Source organism: Mugil cephalus, chromosome 4, assembly GCF_022458985.1.
Source record: "Mugil cephalus isolate CIBA_MC_2020 chromosome 4, CIBA_Mcephalus_1.1, whole genome shotgun sequence".
In the NCBI taxonomy this organism is placed as follows: domain Eukaryota; kingdom Metazoa; phylum Chordata; class Actinopteri; order Mugiliformes; family Mugilidae; genus Mugil; species Mugil cephalus.
The window spans coordinates 26,772,233-26,798,748 of record NC_061773.1 but is presented as its reverse complement, the minus strand read 5'-3'; the positions used below and the strand labels follow the sequence as shown (position 1 = coordinate 26,798,748).

At 41.7% G+C, this 26,516-nt stretch overlaps 3 protein-coding genes across 4 annotated transcripts; 2 read left to right on the top strand and 1 right to left on the bottom strand.

The window, feature by feature from the left end:
• Positions 1-1,289: 1,289 nt before the first annotated feature.
• Positions 1,290-7,349, bottom strand: arl6ip5a (ADP-ribosylation factor-like 6 interacting protein 5a). The gene is made up of 3 exons (XM_047584274.1): positions 7,081-7,349; positions 2,209-2,426; positions 1,290-1,922 (listed from the first exon to the last, which is right to left on the bottom strand). The coding sequence occupies exons 1-3, from the start codon at positions 7,257-7,259 to the stop codon at positions 1,747-1,749; spliced, it is 573 nt and encodes a 190-aa protein (XP_047440230.1). The 5' UTR covers positions 7,260-7,349; the 3' UTR covers positions 1,290-1,746.
• A 121-nt stretch (positions 7,350-7,470) lies between these two features.
• Positions 7,471-14,986, top strand: trnt1 (tRNA nucleotidyl transferase, CCA-adding, 1). Of its 2 annotated transcripts, none has more exons than XM_047583935.1 (8): positions 7,471-7,558; positions 7,800-7,932; positions 8,316-8,509; positions 9,249-9,387; positions 9,481-9,607; positions 10,392-10,585; positions 11,731-11,981; positions 14,483-14,986. In XM_047583935.1, the coding sequence occupies exons 2-8, from the start codon at positions 7,800-7,802 to the stop codon at positions 14,726-14,728; spliced, it is 1,284 nt and encodes a 427-aa protein (XP_047439891.1). In that variant the 5' UTR covers positions 7,471-7,558; the 3' UTR covers positions 14,729-14,986. The 2 variants fall into 2 exon arrangements, with proteins under 2 accessions (XP_047439891.1, XP_047439890.1); XM_047583934.1 differs by having other exon boundaries at positions 7,497-7,599.
• Positions 14,987-15,228: 242 nt separating this feature from the next.
• Positions 15,229-18,342, top strand: avpr2b.1 (arginine vasopressin receptor 2b, tandem duplicate, 1). Its single transcript, XM_047583937.1, has 2 exons — positions 15,229-16,226; positions 16,628-18,342. The coding sequence occupies exons 1-2, from the start codon at positions 15,350-15,352 to the stop codon at positions 16,834-16,836; spliced, it is 1,086 nt and encodes a 361-aa protein (XP_047439893.1). The 5' UTR covers positions 15,229-15,349; the 3' UTR covers positions 16,837-18,342.
• The last annotated feature ends 8,174 nt before the right edge of the window (positions 18,343-26,516 follow it).

Below are 26,516 nucleotides of genomic sequence, written 5' to 3'. Positions count from 1 at the left end.
TCTGAGCGGCCTGATCTGCTGAATGACAGGCCGTCTGAGTTATGAGGCTATCGCTAACCAGCTTAGCCAGCCAAACGCTAAAGCCTCTGGGGCAAGTCAAGGAGGGCGGGAGGGGGGGGAGGGAGGGAGGGAGGGGGGAGATGCAGAGGTCAAGCTGAAAGGAGCTGAACTCTCAAAGTGTGTGTGCAGAACAGAATTAGGCATTGTACACCGGGACGCTGCTGTTCCTACGCCTGTGTTATGGAAACGGGACAGGATGCAGATGTTGAAAGTCAAACGCCCGCACAAGGAGAACAGTGCTGTTGCGTAGCAGCTCGCACAAAAAAAAAAAAAAAAAAAAACTAACAAAAAAACAATGCGCTGGCTTGTTTTTTGTGTTACATCCATTTGCTTCTGGTGCCTCATTGAGAACCTTGTTCTTAAAAGTCACTGTGGAAATAAACAGACTTTTAAATGATTTAAAACCTCCACACGTCTCAGTGGACGTTAGATTTGATTCAGTGTTGTTTTTAAAGTATTATTTTCATTATTAATTTGAGATAAATAGACACTTGAGTCACTCTGAGGGGAAAACACCAAACGCCAACACACACACACACACACCTGTCGGGGGAGCAGCAGCAGCAACACACACACACGACACACACACGTGTTGATGGGATCCTTCCAGCAGCTGCAGCAGCGATAACAAGGGCCTCCACTGAGACATGACCTTACATGAGCTTCTTACCACCAGCGCCTCCAAAGTTTCACAATTTGGACGAGGAACGAGGCACCGAAGGGGAGGAAATAAATCACGGCCGCAGCGCAAGTTAAACCGGAGTGCCACTGGAATAGTGTTACACCTGAGTGCGTAAAGGTCATCGGAGGCGTCTTGTTTGCCGCATTCCACAGAGAAACAAGGACTGGATTTTAGTTAGTCTGAAACCCCCCACCACCACCAACACACGGCCACTTAGAACCAAATAACAGCATTACGCTCTCGTTATCTGCGGTCGATCTCGAATGGAATCCAATAAAAAAAATAAAAAAAAAAAAACAGAAGGAGAAGAAGGAGCCACAGCTGATGCAGCGACTAACTCGGGTTTGGAGGTGAATAACTGCAGATGAATGCACTCTGTCACTGCTCTCAGCTGTCCACGCTGCAGCTACTGCACGGACATTGATTAGCCTCTGGGATAAGTGAAGCTAAGGGTGGGGGTGATGGGTGGGGGGGCATTGTCAGGATTAAACAGTCAGGACGTAGAGGAGGAGGATGGTCACCTTTGAAGAGCGACTCGAGACAAAGCTTCATCTTTTGTCCTGGCTCTTTTATTATTATTATTATTTAGACAAACATGAGGCTTTTCTATTGAGTGTTACACTTTATGAGAGCGGATTAGTCAAAGACTCGAAACAGTCGAGCCTTTGGAGTTTCTTGGCAGTAAAGTGTGTCGAGTGTGCACATTTTATTCTTTGTTACAGGGCAGCACAGACGCTGCTTTCACAATGTCGGTCGAGTGCAAACCGGCAGAACTGATTAAACACAGATTTCATATTTAGTTCGCAGCTGTACAGGAACACTTGCAAGTTGCATAGCAGAAAAATGAGACGAGATGAACCTCATCGCACCAGAGGAAAAGTGCCCTGACAAGTTCTGGCTGGAGTGACAGATACCCTGAGGAAACGATGAAGCCCTTTCCTTCCCAACCAACCAGAGTTTTTGAGTTTTACACTGAGAGATTCACATATTTGTTGTTGCATGCATCACTCCTTCAGTTTCCCTTCCAGGAAGCTCTGGATCTTCTGGAAGTTCTCCTCCTGCTGACCCAGAGCCTCCAGCAGGATGCCCATGGGTGACTTCTTCAGCCCGGCCCCTTCTATCTTGTTCTCCAGTTTGTTCTTCATGTTGCGGAGGCGAAAGGACGCGTGTGCAAATATCACTGAAAGGCAGATGTGAAAGTGGCTGTTAATGATTTGAACGTTTGGCAAAAACAAACCCATAAACTAAGTCGCACCGTAACAGTATCTGTCAGTAAAAAAAAAACACGTTTCATTGATTTGAATTCAGATTTGATTTCAAAACTAGAAGCATCACGGCGTGAGGGATAATGTATTAGCTGAGGAGTTTATTTAGATGAGTCTCTGTTTGACGTCCTTCCAGGTCCTCCTCAGCCGTATCAGTGACATATTAAAGAAATGTGTCACTGCTGGGTTCGATCAACTTACAAGCCAGAGGTAACGTGATCGCTGTCATGAAAACCATGACGCTCCCCAGCATGGAGATCAACAAGTAGCTGGCCACCATGACGGCGATCACGAACGCCGTGGGGTTCTGCCTCTTGAAGCTGTTGATGGCGGCCCGGTTCTCCCCAGCCCACAGGGAACCCAGGAAGACCACGGACACCACGGCCATGGCTGTGAACATCCCCAGAGGGTTCATGAACCTGCGGGGCAGCAACACGAAGGGAGAGAGGTTTGAAGCCGGAGGGGGGGGGGGGCAGATGGAGCACAGGACATGTTCATGATGTGTAGTCACTGGCGCCTCCAAGTGGCTAGAAGCTGTATGTACAACAACAACAACATCAATCCCAGGCTGGAGGAACCTCTGAGATGAAGAAAACGGATCAAAGTAGCCGAACTGATGTTCATTTTTAACTGTTTTCTGACACTTTTTGAACAAACGACTGCACTGAACAATAAAATGCTTAATTTCTGGGGTATAACGTCTCCTTTTGTTTTCATTTCTACCGATTTTGATGTTGTAAATTTCATTTGATGCTGTTTTGTGGCCTCTCACTTTTCATTATGCATCAATAAAGAAGGGGTGGGAAAAAAGAGTGATATTTAATTGTGATTAATTGTGATTTCTTCGTGTAGAAGCCAAAGACGATTGAAATTAGCCTCCAATTCGCCACTTAAGAGGAAATGAACTGAACGTGCAGTGTGACTGTGTGTCCACTGATTGTTGTTTTATTGTGACACTTTTTAATGTGAAAACATTTTAGACATTTTAGGGAACACATTAACTTTATATGACTCCCACTATTGTACTTGTGAAACTTTTATTTTATTTGTGTAAATGTTAAAGGGAAGATTTCACCGTTTTTTTGTTTGATACGTCTGGACCTCATTAGACCAGGGCCAGATCAAAAACATCTTCTTTACCTTTTGAATTTTCACAAATAAAATAAAAGTTACACAAATACAATTGCAATGTTTTTGCATCAAAAAAAAAAAAAAAAAACAAGCAGTGGACAAACAGTCGCACTGACACGTTCAGTTCATTTAAGAATCAGAAGCTTCAGCTTTGTGCATTAAAGTTATTTGATACAAAACATACTCACACTATCACTGCACCATCCTGAAAAAGTTAAAGTTTTTCAGTTTTGGTCATTTTAAGCTTTTTGAACAGGCTTGTGTTGTCTACAAAGTCCTCCGTGGACTATTTGTGCCACCTCTGATTCAGAATTCCTAAAGAGAAACCCAGACGGGGGCTTCGGGACCAGGGCTGGTACCAGACGGGTTTGTGAGGGGAAGCTTTGCTCAGGATGTTCTGTCAGTTCAGGGAAGATTAAACTGGAACAAACCACCCGTCAAGATGAAAGAACGTCCAACTTTGGGTGATTTTGAAGAACAACTTAAACATTTGATCCTACACAAGGTGATGACTCTTGAGCTGGTTCTGTTCTTGGCTCTTTGTGTGTGTGGTGTTGTTTCAGGGTGTGTGTGTGTGTGTGTGTGTGTGTGTGTACATGAACTCGTAGGCTTTTATGCGGCTTGAACATGTACACAGTTTTATATTAGTCTTTTGTATCGTAATCTGTTTTATATTAGTCTTTTGTATTGCTCTGTGTTGACCCTCTTTTTATAAGTTTGTTGTTTGGGGACTGCGGGTGAAGTTTAGCGTGCAGTGCTAACTCATATTTACAATACTTCATGCATGTACCATCCAGTTAACCAGCAGATTAACAGGTATTAAAGGTCAGTATTAGATGAAGAGCCTCAAAAGAAGAGGCTCACGTTTAGTTCAGACACACTCAGAACTAAACGTGAGTCATCGGCTGTTTGCTGTAATTGTTGTTGTTTGTTTTTTTGTTGCTTCCATGGTTATTTAGTCAGACACGGACTCCTCTGTTCATCCATACAGAAAAGATCTGTGCCACTTCGATGCTTTGCATAATAACTACTGTAATGTCATTAAGTCTAGTCCCATGACTTCAGGTAATGTGACCCAGGGCTCGTCTCACAAGTTACTCAGTATGTGAGACTCCTGTACATCTGGAAGAACTGACATCATTAAGCTGAAGAAAAACTTTCAGAAACCAAAGCTGGACGGAGGTGAAACGGATTCTTAATTGTTAAAATGTGTCTGTTTTATACTTTAGACTAGCCTGGTCTAAAGGCTGGTGTCTAGCAGGGGTGGGTATCGGCAAGGACTTCATGACAGGATTGTGATATATTGCAATATTCAACATAGTTCACTGAGAAATTAATTTAAACGCAACTTAAAATCCAAGTTGTATATATGTAGATCAGATAAGTGATAATTAATTGAGTCAAAAAACAATATTAATCAAAATTTATTGCAGTTGTTCACGGCCCAAAACTTCAAGACATTTAAAATCGATATTGTATCGGAAGAAAAAATTGTGATATATATCAGATATTTCCCTCATTTGTGTTTGTGTTACTCATCAGCTGTAATATTTGCTGAAATCATTATTATTTGCTAATATTGGCCAATGCATCTGGCCTTAAAATCTATTAGTTGGGCTTCATCTCGTCACAATCAACTGCAAACTTTGATAAATATTTAAACTACACACACTGGCCACACAATTAACGCGATTATTAAGGTAAATGTATCACTCAGTGCGTTTACATGCACGTGAAAAAAAAAACGAATTATTGCCTTAATCTGACTATAACAGGAGAACTTAAGTGCATGTAAACACGTTATGTCCAATTAAAATCAGAGTCATTATCCGACGCTGCTGCTGTGTGAAGGAACGATACAGACGTTCCTGGTGCTGCGAGGATCCACAATTAAAACTCGTAATATGTGCAATATTATTACTCCTCAAGGTTCAACACTCTCACCATTTACTACTCACTCTGTACTGGGTAGAACCCTGAGCAATATTTATTTTCTGACAATTATTATCAATTTTGCAATGCAATTCTTTTTGTATATAGTTTATTCTATTCAGTTTTTTTTATCTTATTATTTATCTTTTACACAGTCCACTCTTTATTCTTGTTATTGTTCTGCCCCTATGTATGCTGTTGCAAACTTTTGCCATTTTTACCATTTACTATTTACCGTACCACCACAAATAAAGGTTTTTCTAATTCTAATTCTAATTCTAATTCTGATTCTAATCTGATCATCCAGTCACATGTCAGCAACTCCCTGCATTTAGGTAAAAGACGTGATCAGGATAATCTACTGAATTCAAACTGAGCACAAGAAGGTTGATTTAAGTGACTTTGAATGCAGCATTGCATCAAGATACACTGTGGCACACATCAGGGCTGTACAGCAACCAGCCATAACATTACGACCGCAGGCAGGAGAAGCAGATAACATTCAAACCGTCTTGTGACAATTCAAAGTCCATTCTCTGATGAGTCGCCACAAAGGGAAACCTACACAATATTAGGAAGGTGGTCATAATGTTATGTCTCATCACATCAGTGGATATTTTAAACTGTTTCCACAGTGGTGTTAAAATAACATCACGTGGTTTTTTGGAAACTAAATGTGTCAAAGTTCAAACCGTGACACAACATTTTGAACAATGGATTTTTCTCCCTAATCAGGAGAACAGGGAGCGGATGAGTGAGCTGACGTCTTATCGCCAGCGTGCTATCTGTGGTGCAACAGCTGATCAGAGAGAAACCGGCTTAGGAGGCCTCCACCACCTCACCAACAATATGTCATCACACAGCCAGGCAGAAATGACCATGACGGGGCATCACTATTTATAGGCTGGGCTTTGGTTGAAGCCGGGAGAGATTTAATCTCTGATCTGATCATGGACCATTCTAGTTCACCTCACAGTGGTCTGAGCATGTGCTTATAACAGATTCCTATTATCTCCCACCGGTTCCATCTGTCCTTTACAAGCAGCCATCATGAGCACATCAGTGGTGTTATAGTAAAACCTCCGTGTCTGGGTTCATTCTGACCTAAGATAGTCCAAACTTGTTTTTAAATTAAGCCCATTTTATCTTTTAAAGACACAGACACTGTTTTGCATGTTATTGTCAACTACCTTTTTATCTGTTTCAACAATAAATCAATCTCACAACTTCTTTTAAATCTCTTAATTAGACTCAGACAGACTTTAATGAAGCACGAGGAAAATTAGTTGGTCATAATAGCTTCATTCACAAGATTAAATGAAATGAAATAAAAATAAATATTATACAGACAGTAAAAGGCCCCTGTGTGTCTTTTAAATCGCTTCTTGTGAGTTTTGTTCTAATTAAGTTCTTAACTGTATTGTGTTGTATTTTATTGCTATTCTGTATTTTATTTCATTAACATGTTTTTATGATTGATTTTTTTAAGCAGCTTGTAACGTTTATTTGAATGGTGCAGTACAAATAAAGATTCTTATTATTATTACTACTACATCATACTGACTTTATACTTCTCCCTGTGAGAGGTTTTAAATTATATTTCCACATGTACCAGTCATAAACTGGAAAACTTTCATCCCCTCTGCAATAACCGCCCTGAACAAACACAAATAGACACATGGTGCAATTAACAGCCTCCTTCTCCTTTTTTTGTTGAAGATTATTTTCTATCTAGTTCTCATCACTGAGAACAACAACAGAAAGTGCATGCACCAGTAACAGGCGCAGATCTCTCCATTTATTCTCAGAGGACTGATTCTAGCTCCTCTCTGCAGACATCATGCTGCCTCTAATAGATCCTTTTAAAGCAGGATAGATCCGGGTCTGGAAGAGCAACAGCAGCGAACCACAACCCCAGAACAGACAAAGTAGCACTTCAAAGTGTCTAATAATATTAAAAATAACCTGTTGCCGTGTTGACACTGTTGGTATCCAATGAATAACACTCACCCCACGATGAGGAACACAGTGACGGCCAAGGCCAGATAGTTAGTCTGATAATAGAGCAGGTTGCTCACGACCCTGTTGTTCCATTTGGCCAAATCTCGCACGTCTGGTTTTGCGAATCGTTCCGAGCCGGGGTAGAAGTCGTCCCACGGTCTCAGGGGTGCCAGCTCCACTGTAGCCATGAGTTCCCTGGTCCGCACCGTCCGATAATCTGACAGCTGCCCCCACAACAAACACACAACAAACACAGAACCGGCTGGAAAGTGCCTGAATTTACATCTCGCGATACTTCCAAACGGCGTTTAAATGAATGACTAGAACCTTCACAGACACTCGCGATAATTCGTTAGATTAAATAATAACCCGCCCCCTCGAAAGCCACACGAGGGCTCACGCTATTGGTCGGCGAACCCATGTGACCGGAAGTCCACTTCCTGATTTGCCTGACTTCGTGGGGAGTCGGGGAGGCATGGAGAAATAAGTGCGTCGTACGCTCCTAAAATCTATTATTTTAATGTTCAGGTCAGTTCTGTGTGTTATATTTGTCTCGTTTATGTCAAAATGCACGTGCTGCTCGTGTTATATTTAAATATAAACAATTTGACGTGCGCAGCTAAAGCTTCAGAAGCATGGCGTAAAGCTAGCAAGCTAGTTAGCTCCTCAAAGGACAAATAAACAGAAGCACATGTTTATTTTTTCTTCTTCTTTAATTCTTCGTGCAGATGTGGAGCAGAATACTGTCGAGTCGACGGGTGATTGGTAGAACTGGTTCACACTGGAGGAGTCTCTTCACGATGCGGCTGAAAACCAGCGAGTTCCAGTCTGTGTTCAGTGATGGACTGAATGGGCTGGCAGGTGAGATGCAGCTCCGGATTTACAGCTGTCGTCTCCTCTTAGTACTGAAAGTCAGTGGTTTAATGAGGGAGAGCTTCCAAAAGAAATCCAAATCAGTCACCTGGTTCCTCTACGCCCATCAACCACAACATTATGACCACTAACAGGAGAAGTTAGCAGTGTTCTGCTGGGAAACCTTTGGACCTGGCATTCATTCATGTGGATGTTACTTAGACATGTAGCACCCACCTAGATCAGACCACCCCCCTAACCTCATAGCAATGACACTCCTTGATGGCATCAGGATGCAGAAATATGACAGTTACAATTTAGAGATGTTAAAGCTGTGGTTAAGATCATTTCAGCTTTTTTTTCCAGCTTTCAACCTCTTTGGCCTTTTTCAGAGGTGTTTGAGAAGCACAATCATGAGCTGAGGATAGCGGGAGGTGCCGTCCGCGACCTGCTGTCAGGGAAGCGGCCTGAAGACGTGGACTTTGCCACCACAGCTACTCCAGAGGAGATGAAGAACATGTTCCAAGCTGCTGGGATCAGGATTATCAACAATAAGGGGGAGAAACATGGGACCATCACGGCGAGAGTAAGAGGCTGCGCTGGTTACAGTGGGTAGAACTGTAACCTTCAGCTTTTCATTTGAAAAAGCTGCATTAAACTTTACTAAACAAAGATATGTGGGTTCTTGGCGTAAATGTAGTTTATTCTATTTTTGTGAGAAAATTACTCTCGAATTACTCTTTGAATTTGGAGACCTAAGAAGTAACTGGATAGTTGATTGGACAGATGATTTCTCTGCAGATGGAAGCAACAGGATGCATTTATGTTCATTTCCAACCAAATACATCAAAACTCACTGGAAGATATCTTTTTATATTTATTAACATGAATAAATGAAAATAAATCCTAAATGCCAAAAGACCAGCAACACATAAGAGCCAAAGTTGGCTGTAAATTATTTTTGCAGACAGGACAGAGTCTAAAGAAATATGCACTGATGAGCCACAATTATGACCACTGACAGGTGAAGTAAATAACACTGATCATCATTAAAGAAAGATCCTTGTGAAGATGTGAGTTGTTGGAACAACAAGCTGCTTCATCAGTCAGAAAGTTTAACCTTCAGTATTGATTTAAAAACTTTAATGGTTGACCCATGACAGATAAAAGGAAGCTCCACAACTGATTGATTGATTGGTTTGTTCCTTTAATACGTAAATAAGTTCTATGTAGCGGGTAAAGGCAGCAAGCTACAACTAAACGGCTTCATCCGACCATTTGATTGATTTTATTTACAGTCTCATGCTTGTGATTTTCTTTCATAGTTGAACAACGAGAACTTTGAAGTGACCACGTTGCGTCTGGACGTGCAGACGGACGGACGTCATGCGGAGGTGGAATTCACCACAGACTGGCAGAAGGACGCCGAGCGGAGAGACCTCACCATCAACTCCATGTTTTTAGGTGAAACTGGTGCTCGACTCGAGTCTGAACGAGAACCGTGATATATTCATCTCTGGGGATTCAAACTCACATCAAAGTTCTTTCCCCACACAGGACTTGATGGAACATTATACGACTATTTTGAAGGATATGAAGACCTGCAGAAGCGTAAAGTGCGGTTCGTTGGAAGTGCTGAACAACGGATCAAAGAGGACTACCTGAGAATACTGAGATACTTCAGGTGAGTTTTCCTCATTGGACGTTCACTTTAAACTAAAGAGTCGTGACTTGAGCCCTATTCGCACAGCACTAGTTTTAACTGGGACCTCTGGTCATTTCTAATAATAACAGAGGTCACCTGTGATCTAAATCCTGTGTGAATCATCCATGTGTGAAATTTGAAAAGTAAAAAATAAAAAAAAAGCAAATTACCTACCATTATTCAACCCTGTGATAAAACGAATGCAGTGCACCAGTGTGATTTAGGGGTGAGTTTTTACTTTTTCCAAGCCTTTTGTTTGATTCTTTCCTTTTTTTCTGCCTCTCGTTTCATAAGAATCATGAAGAATGTTCTATAATTCAAAGTTAGGACAGATGTTAGGGTGCAAAGTTGAGACGTCTCTGACCTGTTCTCCCATTTAGACGGATTAAATCATTAAAATCAAGTATTAATGTGTTCATCCATTAAAGGTGTTTCAGAATTTTATTAACAGGATTAATAGTTTCATCAGATCATGTTTTATATAATTTTTATTATCAACTGGAATTTGCAAAATCAGAAAGTGTAAAATGTCCTGACATGTACAGGTGCGAGGAGGAAACTACCAGTGACATAACTATGGTGGTAAATTTGAATAAAACACAAAAGTTTTGTCCTGAATCACAGCACATCCCCAGCTTTCATTACATGTTTAGTCTGTTTTATAACGATGTCTTTTAAATGTGTTTATGAGCCTCTCACTCATGACAGACAATAGTGTCCATCTATCCATCTGTTTTACCTGAACCGTGACATCTCCTCCCAGGTTTTACGGCCGAGTGGCTTTGGAGCCTGATGACCACGAGGCGGAGACGCTGGTCGCCATCAGGGAGAACGGCTGCGGGCTGGCGGGGATCTCAGGGGAGAGGATTTGGGTGGAACTGAAGAAGATGGTGCTCGGTGACCATGCGGCTCATCTGTTGGAGCTGGTTTATGACCTGGACCTGGCTCAGTACATAGGTGAGGAATGGATGCAGATGTTTTCATAATGTGACGAAGAGAAGAGACAGATGTGATGGAACAAACAACGGAAACTTCAATTAACCGTTAAATTAAAAATGTCACTGAAGCTTTCGTTGTGCTGACACTACTAGTGTGATTACGCTCACTGATCCCAGTTCTGCACAGCGGAATAGATCCATGGACCCTTTATTCCTCCAGAAAGACTGTGTGCAGCTCGATAACATCTTTTATTGTTTCCTCCCTAAGTCCCAAATAAATGTTTGAGCCTAAATCCAAACAGTTTGTTTGCACAGACCGATTCTCAAACACAAACCAAGATGAAGATGAAGATGACTCTGGGTTATTTTCACATTGTAAAATCCCTTCACAGTCATAGAAAACAGTATAGAGGGCAGGCAAAGACATCAATGTATCAGTAAATACAGAGAGACCTGGAAATATGTAATCAGATCAAATTAAGGACAAATAGACTCAACAATGATCCATATGTTTTAGGTCATTTCAGTTATAGCTAAATAAAGGACGCTAACGTTAAGAGCTTTACTAAGAAATAACGTTTCTGTAGCGTATAGTTTTTTAATTAAATTTACAGTTTTGCTAGCTGTGACAACACATGCATACATCTGTATGACTGTTAACATGTTGCGTAGTAGCCTCTACGATGAGTGACCAGTGTTGTATTCCTTCCTGCTTTAAAACACCTTGCAGATAATGTGCTGTTAGAATGTTTATTTAGTTTATTTGATATTTGTGGGATTAACTTATTTTCTGCACTGATGCTGAAAGAACTGAACTAAAATGATTGTTGGCGTTCTGGTTAAAAAAGTCCCACCTGTTGGAACGCATCATTTTGGACCAAATCTATCCTGAAAATGATCTGAGAGAATGAGTCCAGCTCTGAAACACTGTTTGCTAAGTACAGATGTTATGGTATCTCCAGTAATTTTCAAGAACCTCATGAATTTGCAGCTGTTTCTGAGTAAAGATATAAAGTAAACTCGACGCCTGTTGATTTCTGTGGCGCTGTGAATTCTGTTGTTATGTTCTAGTCATTAGTCATGTGATTCAGTAAACACAGAGAGGAAGACATTTGGTAAAATCTGATGTAGTTTGAGTGACTCCCTCCTCCTCCATCTCCTCAGGTTTACCACCGGATGGCGATGTTGGCGAGATGAAGCGAGTGTGGCAGAACGTTAAAGACCACTCTCCCAAACCCATGACCGTCCTGGCCGGACTCTTCCACCGCCCCGAGGAGGTGGAAAAGATGGACGTCCGACTGAAGGTGTCCCGAGAGGAGAAGAACCTGGCTCTGTTCCTGGTCAAACACAGGAGGGAGCTCTGCAGGAGTGAAGACGGCGACGGCCTCAGACCCTTCACCGACTTCATCATTGACGTAAGTCTGCCTCCTCCCTCTCAGTCCGTCAGAAATAACCAGCGGTCAGTTTGTGTTGAAGGAAAGCGCATATTGTGTCACGATCAAGTGATAGCTTACAAAAACCTGGTCTATTCTGAAGCTGACAACATATTTGATGAATCCGTCTCATGGGACATGCTCTGAATTAGAACGTGAATGATGGATGATTGGCTGATTAGTTGGAAAATGGGCCTCTGGTAAATACGGGAACCGTTTAGCTCATTTCCTTCCTATTGTTGGAGCAGCGGTCCTCCTGCATCCATCACCGCTGACTGCACCACATCACTGGTAAGGCTCCTGAGGCATTGTGGGAAACTAAATAGGACTGGTTCCAGTTGCCCAAAAACTACAAATGACAAGTTGGAGCTGAGAGGTGAACTCAGGAATACAGAAGATACTTTGGAGACTCTATGAACCCCAACGAGAGGAAGAGTTACCTGCTCCAGCCTCATCACGTCATCCCCATTCCTTCCTTCCTTCCTTCCTTCCTTCCTTCCTTCCTTCCTTCCTTCCTTCCTTCCTTCCTTCCTTCCTTCCTCCTCCAAACAGTGCACTGACTTTCAAGTAGTTCCTGGAATCTCTGTATTAATGAAGTCACTGGAGAGCTCTGATACGCTCACTCATACGTGGGAACATTGACTCTGTTTGAGAAGATGAGCAAATTCTGCATTTATCCCACTGTGGGGAAATGTGCAGGGTTGCAGCGGCACGTAGTCCGAACGGACGGTGCACCTGAGAGATTAAGAAACAGGAAGTCAAACTCAATAGAAATGATGTGCTCTAGTGGAAGCAGGCTTTGGTTGTTCAGCCTCAAAGGACCAGGAAGGATCGAAGGACCTTCACGGGCGGTTTCTGAAGGCGCTGCCCACTGTTGGTTTATATATATATATATATATATATATATATATATATAGCCAAGAGCCAAGAAAGCCAAGAAATGTAGTGTCTTTGATAGCCTGCCAGACCGTGCACTACTGTTTTTATTATTTAGTTTATATTGGCTGATTTATTTCTTAGTTATTTAAATTAATATTCTGTCACAAAATGACTAAAAAAAATTATAAAAATGCACCGTTTTTGGTGCATAGTTTAAGTTTTTCATTCTTTAAACACCAGCCCCGTTTCTAAAGTACAGTTTGGCTCCGGTATCTGATAAAACCTTAAGGACCGAGCAGTGGCTCCATGTCAGTGTCCACCTCTTCAAATCATACTGTACTAAACACAGAATCCAGACTTTAGGGGCACGGAACCACTGACCTAGTGTGAGAGCACAGCTTTTCGGCTCAGTTGATCCAAAGGAAAAAGAACTTTCATTCTATTATCTTGAGCTCAGCTTTTTTACTTTCTTCTGACTCGTACTGGGATCTTCATCTGGCTCAGAACTTCCTCCAGGACCCAGTTCAGATCGGTCCAGTGTTTATCCACCTCTGTCTCACTCGAATGAAGCATCGTGACTTATTCTGTTGTTGAACGGCAAAAGGTGGATACACAGGTTAATTCTCCACCTTCTTCCATCTAGTGGAAGAGGATTTGATTGTTCTGCTTTTCACGAAGATGAACGAAGATTCATTATTTGCAGTAAATAAACCTTGTAATTTTCTGACCAATTAAGTGAAAGTGGATAATTTCGGTGGTTGGGAATCACAGGTCTATGTGGGCGGTTCGTGTCTAAGTAACATCCACATCAATGCTTTAAGTGCAGAGCTCTGAAGAGGCTGTTGCTTCCCTCTTGCACCTTGTTTGAGAACCACATGCTCCTGTGCTCTTCCTGACCTCGTCTGCATTCAGCGCAGTACGAGTGGTTTTAGATCAACTCTTATTTCAGTTCCATCCTCATCAGTCATCTCCTCCCTGGTCACAACTATCCACTAGTCCTCGGTCATTGTGTATCTGATCGTACGGCACCAGTGGCCCTGATGAAGGAGGAGGAGGAGGAGGAGCCAGACCTTTACCTGGACAGTGTCAAGAATCTGAGGTAGAATAGAGGATTTTGAAAAATAAATAAATTAGGAAATCACTTTTATTGGACTCTCAGCTCATGGGACAGTTATCATGTGGCTCTAGTGTCTTACGGGAAACTTTCACAGAGCGGTTGTCATGGCAACTCGTAGTGGTCATAATGTCACATCCCGTTTTGATAGCATCTTAAACTAAAATTAACTTAAAATTAGAGAAACAATCCATGTAAATTATTTTTACATGGATTTTAGTGTTTAAGTCCCGCCCACTAACATAGAAGGGGTGGAGCTTAAAACACATGCTGCAGCATCTAGCCACCAGGGGGAGCTCTAGTTGCTTTGGCTTCACATTAGAGGAGCTGTTTCATCCTCCATCTTTATTTACAGTCTATGTTCCTCAACCGAGGCCTGTATTATATTATTTTCCTGATTGGTGGAGGCTGTGATGAGTCAAACGTTAGATTCAAAATGCTATGACTCGTAGGCTTGTTTATTCTTATTGCTCTTGCTCCGTTGTTGCAGAGTCGAGAGCTGGACACCCAGAGCAAAGTGTGCGAGCTGCTTAAGTATCAAGGGGAGGAGAAGCTGCTGTCGGAGCTCTGCAGGTGGTCCATCCCTCGCTTCCCCGTCAGCGGCCACGACCTGAGGAGGATGGGCATCACGTCGGGGAAGGAGATCGGCGCCACTTTACAGAAGCTCCGTGACGTCTGGAAGAAAAGTCACTACCAGATGGACAAAGATGAACTCCTTAGTTACGTGAAGACGTGACCGAGGAGCGGACAAAGGAGAAGGTGTTTTGTGTGTTGGACTATAAGAGCCTGGAGTCTTGATTTTGCAGATGCACTTAGTTTGATAAAAGGTGAGGCATGAATACCCACTGATGAAAGCAATCACAGCCTCAATTACCCAGGGGGCCAATTTCATTCATTTTTGTTATCAAGTAAATCTGAAAGGACTCTTTACAAAATGTCTCTTCTCTTCACATCACAGCTACGATGTATATAAATAAAGAAAATATTTAATGGATGATTTCACCATGTTTTCTTTCAGTCAATTCAGTGCACATTAAAAATAGTTGGATGTTCTAGACACTGGTTTCTTTGCTGCTGTGAGAAATAAATACCTTCTGTTCTGGTGTGAAGTTGCTCCTCCTTCCTGCAGAGATGAGAATATAAAGCCACAGCTCTCATTCACTCACACTCCAGTTTGTATCTTGGAGGAATTAACAGGTCAACTGTCACATACCACATTTATGACTCATTCTGGGCGGATTTATTTCCTACATTTTTATTATTATTTCTTTTATAATATTTATCAAATGCCTTCCGTGCGCCTGGACTGGACTGGAGTGTAGTGGAGTGGTGATAAAACGGTGGCCAGCCCCTCACCATGGATGGGTTCAGCGTAAACACCAGTAACGTCTCTTTGGAGAGTTCCCTCTCTGGAGACGATCCTCGAGACGAGCGCTTGGCTCAGGTGGAGATCGCGCTCCTGTCCATCATCTTCCTCACCGCGGGGATCCTGAACTTCGGGCTCCTGCTGGTCCTGTGCAGGCGGAGGAAGCAGCTCTCCAGGATGCGCGTCTTCGTCCTCCACCTGTGCCTCGCGGACCTGGTGGTCACGTTTTTCCAAGTTTGCCCACAGCTGATGTGGGACATCACCGACCGGTTTATCGGTCCGGATATACTGTGCCGCCTGGTCAAGTACCTGCAGGTGGTCGGGATGTTCGCGTCCACCTACATGATCGTAGTGATGACTGTGGACCGATACCAAGCCATCTGCAACCCCATGGTAACTTTCCAGAGGCGCAGGGCGCGCTGGAACGGTCCGGTGTGCGCCGCCTGGTGCGTCTCCCTCATCGGCAGCCTCCCGCAGGTCTTCATCTTCTCCCGGGTCGAGGTCGCTCCCGGTGTGTACGACTGCTGGGCGCAGTTCATCGCGCCGTGGGGATCGAGAGCCTACGTGACCTGGACGACTCTGGTGATTTTCGTGCTGCCGATTCTCACCGTGGTCGTGTGCCAGGTGCGCATTTGCCGCACGCTGCACACCAACTTCTACATGAGGACGCAGCACGTCAGAGAAGCGGCGGCGGACGAGGCGAGTAAAGCGTCCTCGTCCCGGGCCAGCAGCGTGGCCGGGGTGTCCAAGGCGAGGGTGAAGACGGTGAAGATGACCGTGGTCATCGTGCTCGCCTACGTCGTCTGCTGGACGCCGTTCTTCACCGTGCAGCTCTGGTCCGTGTGGGACGTGGAAGCTCCCACTCAGAGTAAGGGAAGAGAAAAGAAACATAAAACCAAATGTTATCAGCTTAGTTGTGTTACATTAGAACATAACTGGCTATAAATTACATCCCTCTGACGAGAAACAAGGAAATAATAAAAGGATGTTTTAAAGTAACTCATATTTTCTGGGTGAAAATCATAATTTAATTGTAATTTATGCATTTTTCGGGATTCAGAATTAATTAAGTGATTTTAATTAATATAATAACTCGGCCATTAATTTAAAGTCTCCTCATAACGAGTGCCCTCTCCGTGTGAATGCATAATAAAAAGAAAAAGAAATCCTTGAATATGCTAAAAAGTGTTTAATTAATGACATGTAAATATAACCACGCCCCGATCAGAGGCAATCACCAGTAATCGTAACTCTCATTTCCTCCTCCAGCTGCGACCTTCACCATCTTGATGCTGCTGTCCAGCCTGAACAGCTGCGCCAACCCCTGCATCTACCTGCTGTTCAGCGGGAAGCTTCCCAGGAGACTGGTGGCCCTGGTGTGCACGGGTCAGCCCGACCTGAAGGAGTCCATGCAGGAGGAGACCACGGTGGTCAGCTCCCTCTACATCAGCCTCAAGAGCCTGTCAGACTGCAGATAGAAGTCTCCTTCTTTAATTCTTTTATTTCATTTAAACCTCAGGCGCATCGAACACGGTGCGGTTTCCTCATGAAGGAACACCTATTGATAAGTGTGAAGACAAACATCCCAGCTGAAAAAAAAAAATCCCTGCTGAACAAATGATCTTTGTATGACAAAACACAAGACACACTTAAACTGATACTGATGTATGACAAGCTCAGGAGGCCCGTGGCTGAAACTTCTCCCCTGCCTACGAAATGTTTGCCTAAAGACACGTTCTGGTAAGAACTCACAGTGTTGTAAGGGCTGATCCTGATCACCATGGTGATCCCCTTTACTTTACCACATGTGATTGTGACTGCAACGCCAGCAAAAAGTAAAACTAATCTAAGCTTTGGCATCATTTTATGTTCAATTTCTGTTGTATATTTGTCTCAGTACTCCACTAGAATAGCCTCGCATGAGTCACAGTTTAAAAAAAAAAAAAAAAAATTAAAATCCCTATTTATATTGATGATGCATAACACTATGACCAGCTTTTAATATTATCTAGGTCTCCCCTGTGCCTCCAAAACAACATGTAAGTGTAACGTCTACATGAATGAAGATCAGGTCCAAAAGTTTCCCAGCAGCACATTGTATTGTCACGAGATGGTTCCTGCCAGTGGTCATAATGTTGTGGCTGATCGGTGTACCTCACAGCCCCCTTTTAGTTGAGCCTCTGCTTGTCTCCTGTCTCTTTAAGGACCCCTCCCTCAAAGATGCTTTCTCCTGATTGACAGGATGTGTAAAGTGTAAAAACTCTCTATTTATGGACGCCGTCTCATCCGTCTGTTGTTGTGCAGGTTCAAACTTCTGAAGCATGTATGTAACAAGAAGAATGAAAAAAAAGAAAGAAAATGGTTAGAAAACAAGTATTCAGATTTATTTTTTATTTATTATTTAAAACGTGTTATGTAAGATGTGTTTTTTGTTTTTTATGAACATGCAATATGACATAAAACCCCTTAAAACACCTGGTAATAAAGTGACATATTCTCACTACCACATAGAGTAAGGATTCAGTTTAAAGCTCTACTGTGGCTACATGCAGTGTTAGAGAGCTGATATTTGACAAATATCATCATGCAAATGTAGCTTCCAGTTTTAAAATAAAACACCACGTGACTCTTTTCTCTTCGTAGCATCGTACTGTGCTTCTCCAGGTAAACACGTCTCAGAACGATGCAGAAAACTGTCCACTGTTACATGCAACCTCTCCAATAAAAGACAGACTTATGTGAAGGATGTCTCAAATAATGCAACAGACTGACCATCAGCATTAAAGTGCATGTAGTCTCGCGTATAAAGAAGATATTGATTGTGTGCATGTGATTCTTCAGTTTCTATCTGCACCTTTATCTGATCATGTGTCTGATGAGGACAGATCTGTTGGTTTTTTGCTCGTATCTGATGTTTTTGTTTATCTTACCCACAAGAAGGGATCCATCGCTGAAGTGTTACCAAATAAACAGCTGTGACTTTTCATGTGACTCTTCTTTCTCTCAGCAACAGCAAAGAAAAATGTCCCTTTAGGTTTCAACCTGAAGTATTTTTTCGCACAGACGTCTGTTTGTGTGTTTTTCTGTTTTTCTGCTTCTGGCCTCTGCTTTTTATTTATTTATTTATTTTTTTTCTTGCTGGTTGTCACCTGATAGCGTCCTCATCTTCCATTTGGAAAATGGAGCATAAGTGAAGCTGTCTGCTGACACAGAAACGTATGTTCAATATGCAGCATCCCATTATAGGTCTGGTAAAGACAGGACGGCAGCATCAGAAAAAAAAGATGTGGGTAATTTCCAACATTTTTGCGAAACATTATTGAAAATACATAATTTAAAAGAGCCACAAGAAAAAAATGTGCATGCACACTTTTATTAAAGGGCACGAGTCTCTGTACGGGGAGGAAGAGGTACAACAGCTAACAGAGTGATGTGTGCTCAACAATCTCTAAACATCAACATGGAGAAGACTAATGTGTGTGTGAGTGTTCGTCTGCACAGGGTCTGCTCCAAAAACGTATGTCACGGTATTTATTTCTTTAGTTTTTTCATGCATAATCATGTGCTCATAACATTTTCTACTGGTTGAGAGATGAATTAATGCAGTGGATTGACTAAGGATGGATTATTTTACTGTGATGATGAGTGAATATTGTAGAATAATCCCACACTAGTAGTGAAACAGGTTTGCATGACCCCACGTTAGCAGTGACTGCTGAGGAGGAGATAAAATAAAAAAATAAAAAGACAAATGTCATCAAAATGGAATGAAGAATTTTAACATTTATTTTAACATATTTATTCATATTTAAACATCTTTAAACGTCTCTAAGTGAGAGCAGCTACCGTAATGATTGAAGTCTGCGTGCAACATTTTTTTCTCATTCACAAAAAGCTAAAATTGGGGACACTTTCGGGGACAGCTTTAGTTGGGGGACAGGTCATCCTGAACAGGGACTGTCCCCATGAATATTGGGACGTCTGGTCACACTAATAATAAAAACCCCAAACAACCGTCAGTTAAAGGAACTAATCACCCTTGGATCTTTGAAAACACACGTGAAAAACCTTGGAGCAGCTACTTTTCGTACTTGTTCTTGTTTTAATGTAAACTCTGAGTCTTAGTCCTGTTGTTGTTGTTTTTATCTTTCATGTATTTATTTGTGTTGAGTGAGTTGCTGTCTGTTCTTAATTGTCGAAACTTTCCTAGGCTGCTGTCTTGGCCAGGCTTCCCTTGGAAAAGAGGTCATTGTATCTCAGTGGGATCAACCTGGTTAAATAAAGGCTGATAATAATAATAATAATAAATAACTTTTTCTAAGTCTTCTCGTTCTGCCGCTTAATTTTCTGACCTTTCCATCTTCACCACACCTCACAGTGACGCAGCAGTTGCACCGTGTGTGGAGATACAAACATTTATGTGACCTGAAATTTCAGTGAAGCAGGAAGTAGAAAAATAAAAATGACAAGAAACACCAGGGCACTGATTAAGAAGTTACAGGAGCAGCTGTTCTTCCTGACAATCCTCATGAAGTCAAACCTGTCAAAACGTCACCTACTGTCTTTGTACCAGTGACCACAGAGATCATCAAGATGTTCCACAGCAGCTCTGCACAGAACAATAAAGATAGCACAAATAGATGATATCTTCACCTCCTGCTCCCTGAAACAGTCACACGACATTCTCAGAGACTCATCCCACCCATCTGGACACACCACCACATTTAGAAACCCTGTCTATGTGCACATTCTTCTCTGTCTTTATTAGAGGAAGGATGAACCTCTAGTGACGATAAGGAACCTTGAATCTGAAGGAATCTTGAATCATTAATCTGTGCAGACAAAGCCTCCAGTAAACTCCTGCTTCACGGACAGCTGGCTGCCACTCAACTCTGACGCTAACGAGCAGCGTCCTGACGGCCGGTGGGAGGCAGCGTCCAGGTGTAACTGATCGTCTTTCTTACAATTCAGGTTTCAGGAAAAAGGCTTTAGACTACAGACGTCCTAATATTGTGTCCTTAAATGTCTTATTTCCGAATCAGTTTTCTTGCTGGATTTCAGTTTTATTTCCTGTCTTTTCCCACCTCTGTCAGTACGTTTACATGCATGAGAAAAAAAAACAAATTATTCCCTTAATTCAACTTTAACTGGACAACCTGAGTGCATGTAAACACGTTACTCTGACTAAACTCTGAGTTCTCTCTTATCTGATGAAGACGCCCAGATAATATGATTGGAAATCGTTTTTCTCCACCATCTATTCGCCTTAATCAGACTTTAACTGGACAATACGTCTGCACATGCTCCACAACCGCAGAAGAAGAAGGTAAACAGAGCCACCTGAGGGATAGCGCCATCTATCTGCATCAGAGACACATTACGTATGAGATTAAAAAGCTATTATCCATCTGGTTGCTGTTTAAATGCCGGTCTGCTGCATGGACGACTCTAGTTGTTTACTATATGATGTAAAAGGTCGAAGAGAAAGGGGGCTGTATTAACCCACTGAAAAGACACATATCGTCCCCTAGTGTGGAGGAAGAGGAGGACATGCTCCCGTCAGTTATTTGATTTTCTCTGTTGCATGTAAACTGGGACAAGGTCCACATTCAGAAAGTCGCATTTTAAGCACAGCTCCATTAAACTCAGAGTTATTCCACTCTCCTTTCTTTTTGTGTTTTAGAAAACCTGTCTTCCCTGTAATTTCTGGTTAGTGAGTTTTTATTAAAGTATTTTCTGTTCCCTGTGTCCTACATTTGGGTTTTACTACCTCTCCAGACGTTCACACTGTTCTTCCCCGTTCCTTCCTTAAATCATTTTTGATAGATATCGACCACTGCAAACACAAAATCCTTCCGCTCGATTATTTTTCCTGCTTCTAACATCAACTGTACATTTCATTGTAGACGCAGCACATCCACTGTGGACTCTGTCACTGTTACCTTCTCACTGAAATGACACCAGTTGCTTCTCTCTGGAGAACGTGGCACACAGTGCACCCAGGCACCCGTCACACAAATTACAGAATATAAACAGAGTCTTTATAATGAAAGTACATTCAGTCAACAGTTCCATTAAAACCAACCAGAGAGTCTCGGAGAAGAGTCTGGGGGCTTGTAGCCACGTTTAAATCATCTTAAGGACGTGTCTGAGCAGAACTCCACGCAGCACAGCTGGATGCTGATAGGACATGTGGTCAAAGCCTCTACGACAATCACTGACTGAAAGCAGCTGCAGGAATGAGGTACAAAAAAAAAAAATAATAATAAAAAAATCATCTCCCCATCATCTCGCCCATAAACAAGCACACGTACTCACATTCAGAGACCGTTTATGGGAATGAACAAATCCTGCGCTGTATTAGCAATATATTAAATACATATATAAATATATAAAAACAGAAACTGGGTCTGGATCTAAAGGAAGAAATGAGAGAGAAACAAATTAAAAAATTATGTTAAAAACTTTTATTTTATTTTATTGATTTATTATTATTATTATATTTATTTTTTATTATTATTATGCATTTATTCCTGTTTTCTGTGTTTATTTATTTGTTTGCTGAATTACATCAAATTTTAATTATTAAATATATATATAATTTATCCTTACTTTTACTTATAGGATTATTTTTTTTTGTTTGTTTATGGATTCAAATTAAAATTTAGTGTAGTTCAGTAAATTACACTAAATTTTAATTGCCTTTTTTTTTTTTTTACTCTTTTTTGATTTCCAAACTGATATATATTGTTGGTTTATTATAAATAAGAATACGAATAATGATAATAATATTATGTTTTAACTTTTATTCATACGTTTATTTGTTTGTGGATTTGCTGAGTAAGATGGAACAATTCTCTTTATCAATTTCTCTATAAATTTGTGCTGTTTTATTTTGTACTGAGGCCTACGATGAATTACATGTGTTTTACTCCATAACTGGGTGTGGACACATTGTTCTGTTGTTCTGATGTACAGCTACTTGTTGCTTGTACTTCTTGTTCTTGTCCTTTTAGAAGAAAATGATTAAATATCCTCATTAATTTAAGGATGTGGGTGAGATCTAATCTAATCTGATCAACATGAAGCTGCAGCTCAGTCTCCTATGATCTGTGCCGACTGTCACTCAGATGAAAAACTGCTTTGGAAACAGGTTCATGCTAGGAATGATGGATGAAAACCATGTGTGTGAACGTACTTTAAATGCAGCAGTTTATTGAAATGTAAAATTCTAAACGCTTCGTCCTCAGTGCCTCACTTATATTATAAACCACTTTCAAAGATTATGCGTAATGCTTTTCATGTGAAATCATCAGTCCACAACTGCAGTCACAGATTTATTCAGCATGAGAGCTGCAAACATGTCAAATAAAATAACTGCTTGATATTCACTTTCAGTTGCTCCTGTCTGAGAATCCACAAGCAGCTCTTCATATTTAATGAGAAAACAAAAAAAAAAAAAATGATGACGGAGATATACAGAGAAGCCATGCTTACCTCCATGCGCACTCTGCACACGTGTTGTCATTTTAATTTATTGTGTGCATGCAAACTCGATGTGGCTCAATCTCTGCAGTCGTCTGTGCATGCGAAACGCATCTTAGTAGAATTAACAGAGCCTCGTAACGAGCTGACCCATGACCTCGCCTAACCTTTAAACAGAAGCTTTTTTTTTTTTCTCCTACATACATTTTTTATATTTCTGTCCCGCAGTGAGTCCAACAGATGTGGAGCACCTGCTGATCAATGCATGCGTCACACTACAGCACCGGGGTGAAAGAAGAAGCTTGTGTCCTCCATGCCTTCACTAATTGAACAAATGTGGATTGAGACCCTGAGTCCGGTTATGAATATTTCAAATATCGGATGTTTGAACTGGATTTTTTATATTTATATAACCACACGTCTACTGAGGAGAAATACACACACCAAAGCTTAGTATCTGAGGGAAAGCAAGACTGCATTGTACACAATCAGTTAGTGCAATTATTAATTATGATGTTTATGTTCAGATTTGCAAACAGCTGGCAGTGACACACTCCTGTACAGTCTGATCTGGGCTCAGTTTCCTCCCAGCGACATTTTAGCTTTAGTCCAGTTATTTTTTCAGAATAAAGCTTCAAATCCCAAATTTCCAGGTCTGACTGCAAAAGACCAGATTTCCTCGAGCTGAGTTATTTCCATGGAGGCAGCGTTCAGGTGATAATCCATTAAGTGACCCCCAAACAGGAATCCCAAATGTCGTTAGCTAAATGGCTAATTTCTCTGATTACATTAGGTGTGACTTGAAAGCAGACATGCTTACGTCCCTCTAATCCCCACTGGCCCTGCAGGGACAGTGCATGCACCTTTATGTGGTGCATATGGGCTTAATACCCCAACTAGATTCTACTAGTTTTGCCTCCTAATTTAATTTGAGTTGAGGAACTCACTCGTTTTTCGGCGAAGCTGCACGGAGCTTGTGCTTCTTAAATCTCTGACAGTAAATGTTTGATTATCCTCGAACCATTACATTTATTTTATCTGTTGAACATTTACACAAACCTAGATTTACCACATGCAGAGACAAATTGTAGCTCTGTTCTAGTCAGTGATGACAGCAGCTGTGTTTCCATTACCAGTTTTCTATTTTGATATTTAGGTTTTGCACATTTCTGGGATGGAAACGCAGCATGTTTCAGGCCCAGATGTTTTATTAAATCGAGGAATTCCTCCGTGTCCATACTGGGCTGCTACTCTGGGTCTGCACGGTTCACTGCACGGTAGATCAATGGGTCTATTTATATCTTTGGGGAGTAAAGTTCACATTTTTTCAAGACTGCAGCAAAAAGCTTTTCTTTTTACTCTAGTTGTTTCTCCTGGTTAGAAATTAGTTTCGTGCTGCTCAGTCCTCACTTGACATTCGGTCATTTTCTAGAAAACTTTTAACTTGAGAGGCTGCTGAGTTTTTCAGAAAAAAAAAAAAGTAAGTCCATGCTACAATTGTTTCCGAACAATAATATCAATGCCCTGCAGTGGCCGATCACTGGGTCTAGACCTCTATTCATTCGGGTCATGACTCTTCACCTCATCACCTTTAATTTGTAGATAATTTTTACAACCCTGCAGGGAAACCTGGCCAGAGCAGTAGGAATTCAGTAGAAGGCTGATTCAAAAACTTGTTCCAATCCAAAAGTGGAGTTTATTTACAACAAACCGTGTCACCATGATACATGTGTAACCAAAAAAAAAGGGTATATCTACAAAAATACACAAAAATAAACAGCTAACGAGGCTTAACTGAACTTACAGCAACTTAAATTAACTGTTTATATAGAGCTGTACAAGGTTCACCATCTGCTCTGAAACATTCCTCATTGATGATGTCACACAGACCATAAAAGCAGGAACACATAGTGGGCATGGTTACCAACTCAATAAATACAAATTTGAAATAAACTAATTTTAAACTTAATGATACTTGTCTGAGTCTGATTTTAACTGAAAACGTTGATGTATGAATTGTAACCAAATATAATGCGAGGCACAAACAAATCCAGGATAGTAAACTTGATTTATGTTCATTTTATAGGAAGAAGCAGGAGGAAGAGAAATGCTCTTGGAACTGAGCTCGACTCATTAGGAGGTGACGATTAGCAGCTTCTGCACCTGTTGGTTTCAACCTTCATCTGCGCGAGACGAGGTTCTGATTAGCGGCAGCTTCTGCAGCTCGTTGAGGGAACGCACGAGGAGATGGAAACAGACGTATGAGGTATTGACGATGGCAGGCGGAGAGACACAGGAGGCGGTGATGGAAAAAAAAACTTCTATCCTAGAAGCCTGATCCACTATCAGCTGTGTTCCTAATCAATTAAATGTTCTCTAGAAAGAACATATGTTGGTTTTTATCACAGACTGACGTTACACTTGCCTCATCCATTATACAATTACTTTTTCACCCAGCCTTTTTTCATCCAGCCTCACTGTGAATGTTGACGCACATGTTGGCAGGACGCAAGAGAAAATAAATGATCAATACGAGAACAGCATGGAAATGATGGACCACACTTGATTGCTGGGGATTCAGTGGAAACCAGTGGATGTGGTGTTGCATATCAATAAGACGGCCACCGGGATGCATCCAAATGAGACTCATATTCATGCATCGGTTTCTTTTAGTTATCTCTCTGCTCACCTGATACGTCTCCGCTAATAAAGAGAAAAACTGAACCCGTCTGTCTCATGGAAACATGATGCATTCACGATGCATTCATTCTAACTGGTCCGTTCCTGGACAGTGGAGGATTGTGTGTTGTTAATGTTTAAACAAGCGACTGTGACACCAGATCAATATGACAGGTAAAGGTGAAGGCTAACGTAGAAAAACATCCAGGTATTTTATTCTCACGTCTCTCTCTCTCTCTTGCAACGACGTCTCGAGAAACGACCTTCCTGCCATGTCCCCTCACACATTTACACAACATTGTGGGTGGTATCCTGGTTTTGTTCTGGATTATTGGTTGCCTAACGACTCATTAATGGCCAGACACTCGAGGTGTGAATCGGGGTGAAAAACAAAAACAGTTTCCGGTCATTAATGGCTCATTAGAGGTTAATCTAAACATCCTCCAAATGCAGATGGGCCATTAACGCAGCCTGTGCACGACGTGAGCACCAGCTCCAGATGTTGATGTAGCGGTGGGACGCCTCCAAGAGATGCAGCTCTGTGTTTAACACCTGGAACACAGCCACATTTTAGTTGTGGGTTAATCCGAATGTTTTTGTTACTTCGGTCCTTCAGCCTGCACCATCAGGACCAGAACAAACTGCTCTGGGGTGGAAGAGGCAAAGGTGGCACGTGAGCAGAGACTAGATTTAAATACCTGCTGCATGTAAAATGATCCACACTCTGCCTGTGGTTGCGTAGTTTCTTCAATGCACGGGAGATCAAACGCTCCTGCGCTGCCTGTCCCAACATCTAATGAGTCAGTAAGTCTCTACCAAACCTTCTCATCATGGCCTCTTTACACAAACCCCTCAGTCTATTATACAGAACTCCTTCAATCATGTGTAAGTACCAACATCTTTGCATTTCTTCTGCTGATTGTTGTCATTATCGATTATATGTGGTTGGCATGGCTACAGCATGAAGACCCTTCCCCCATGTGGGAGAGCTCCG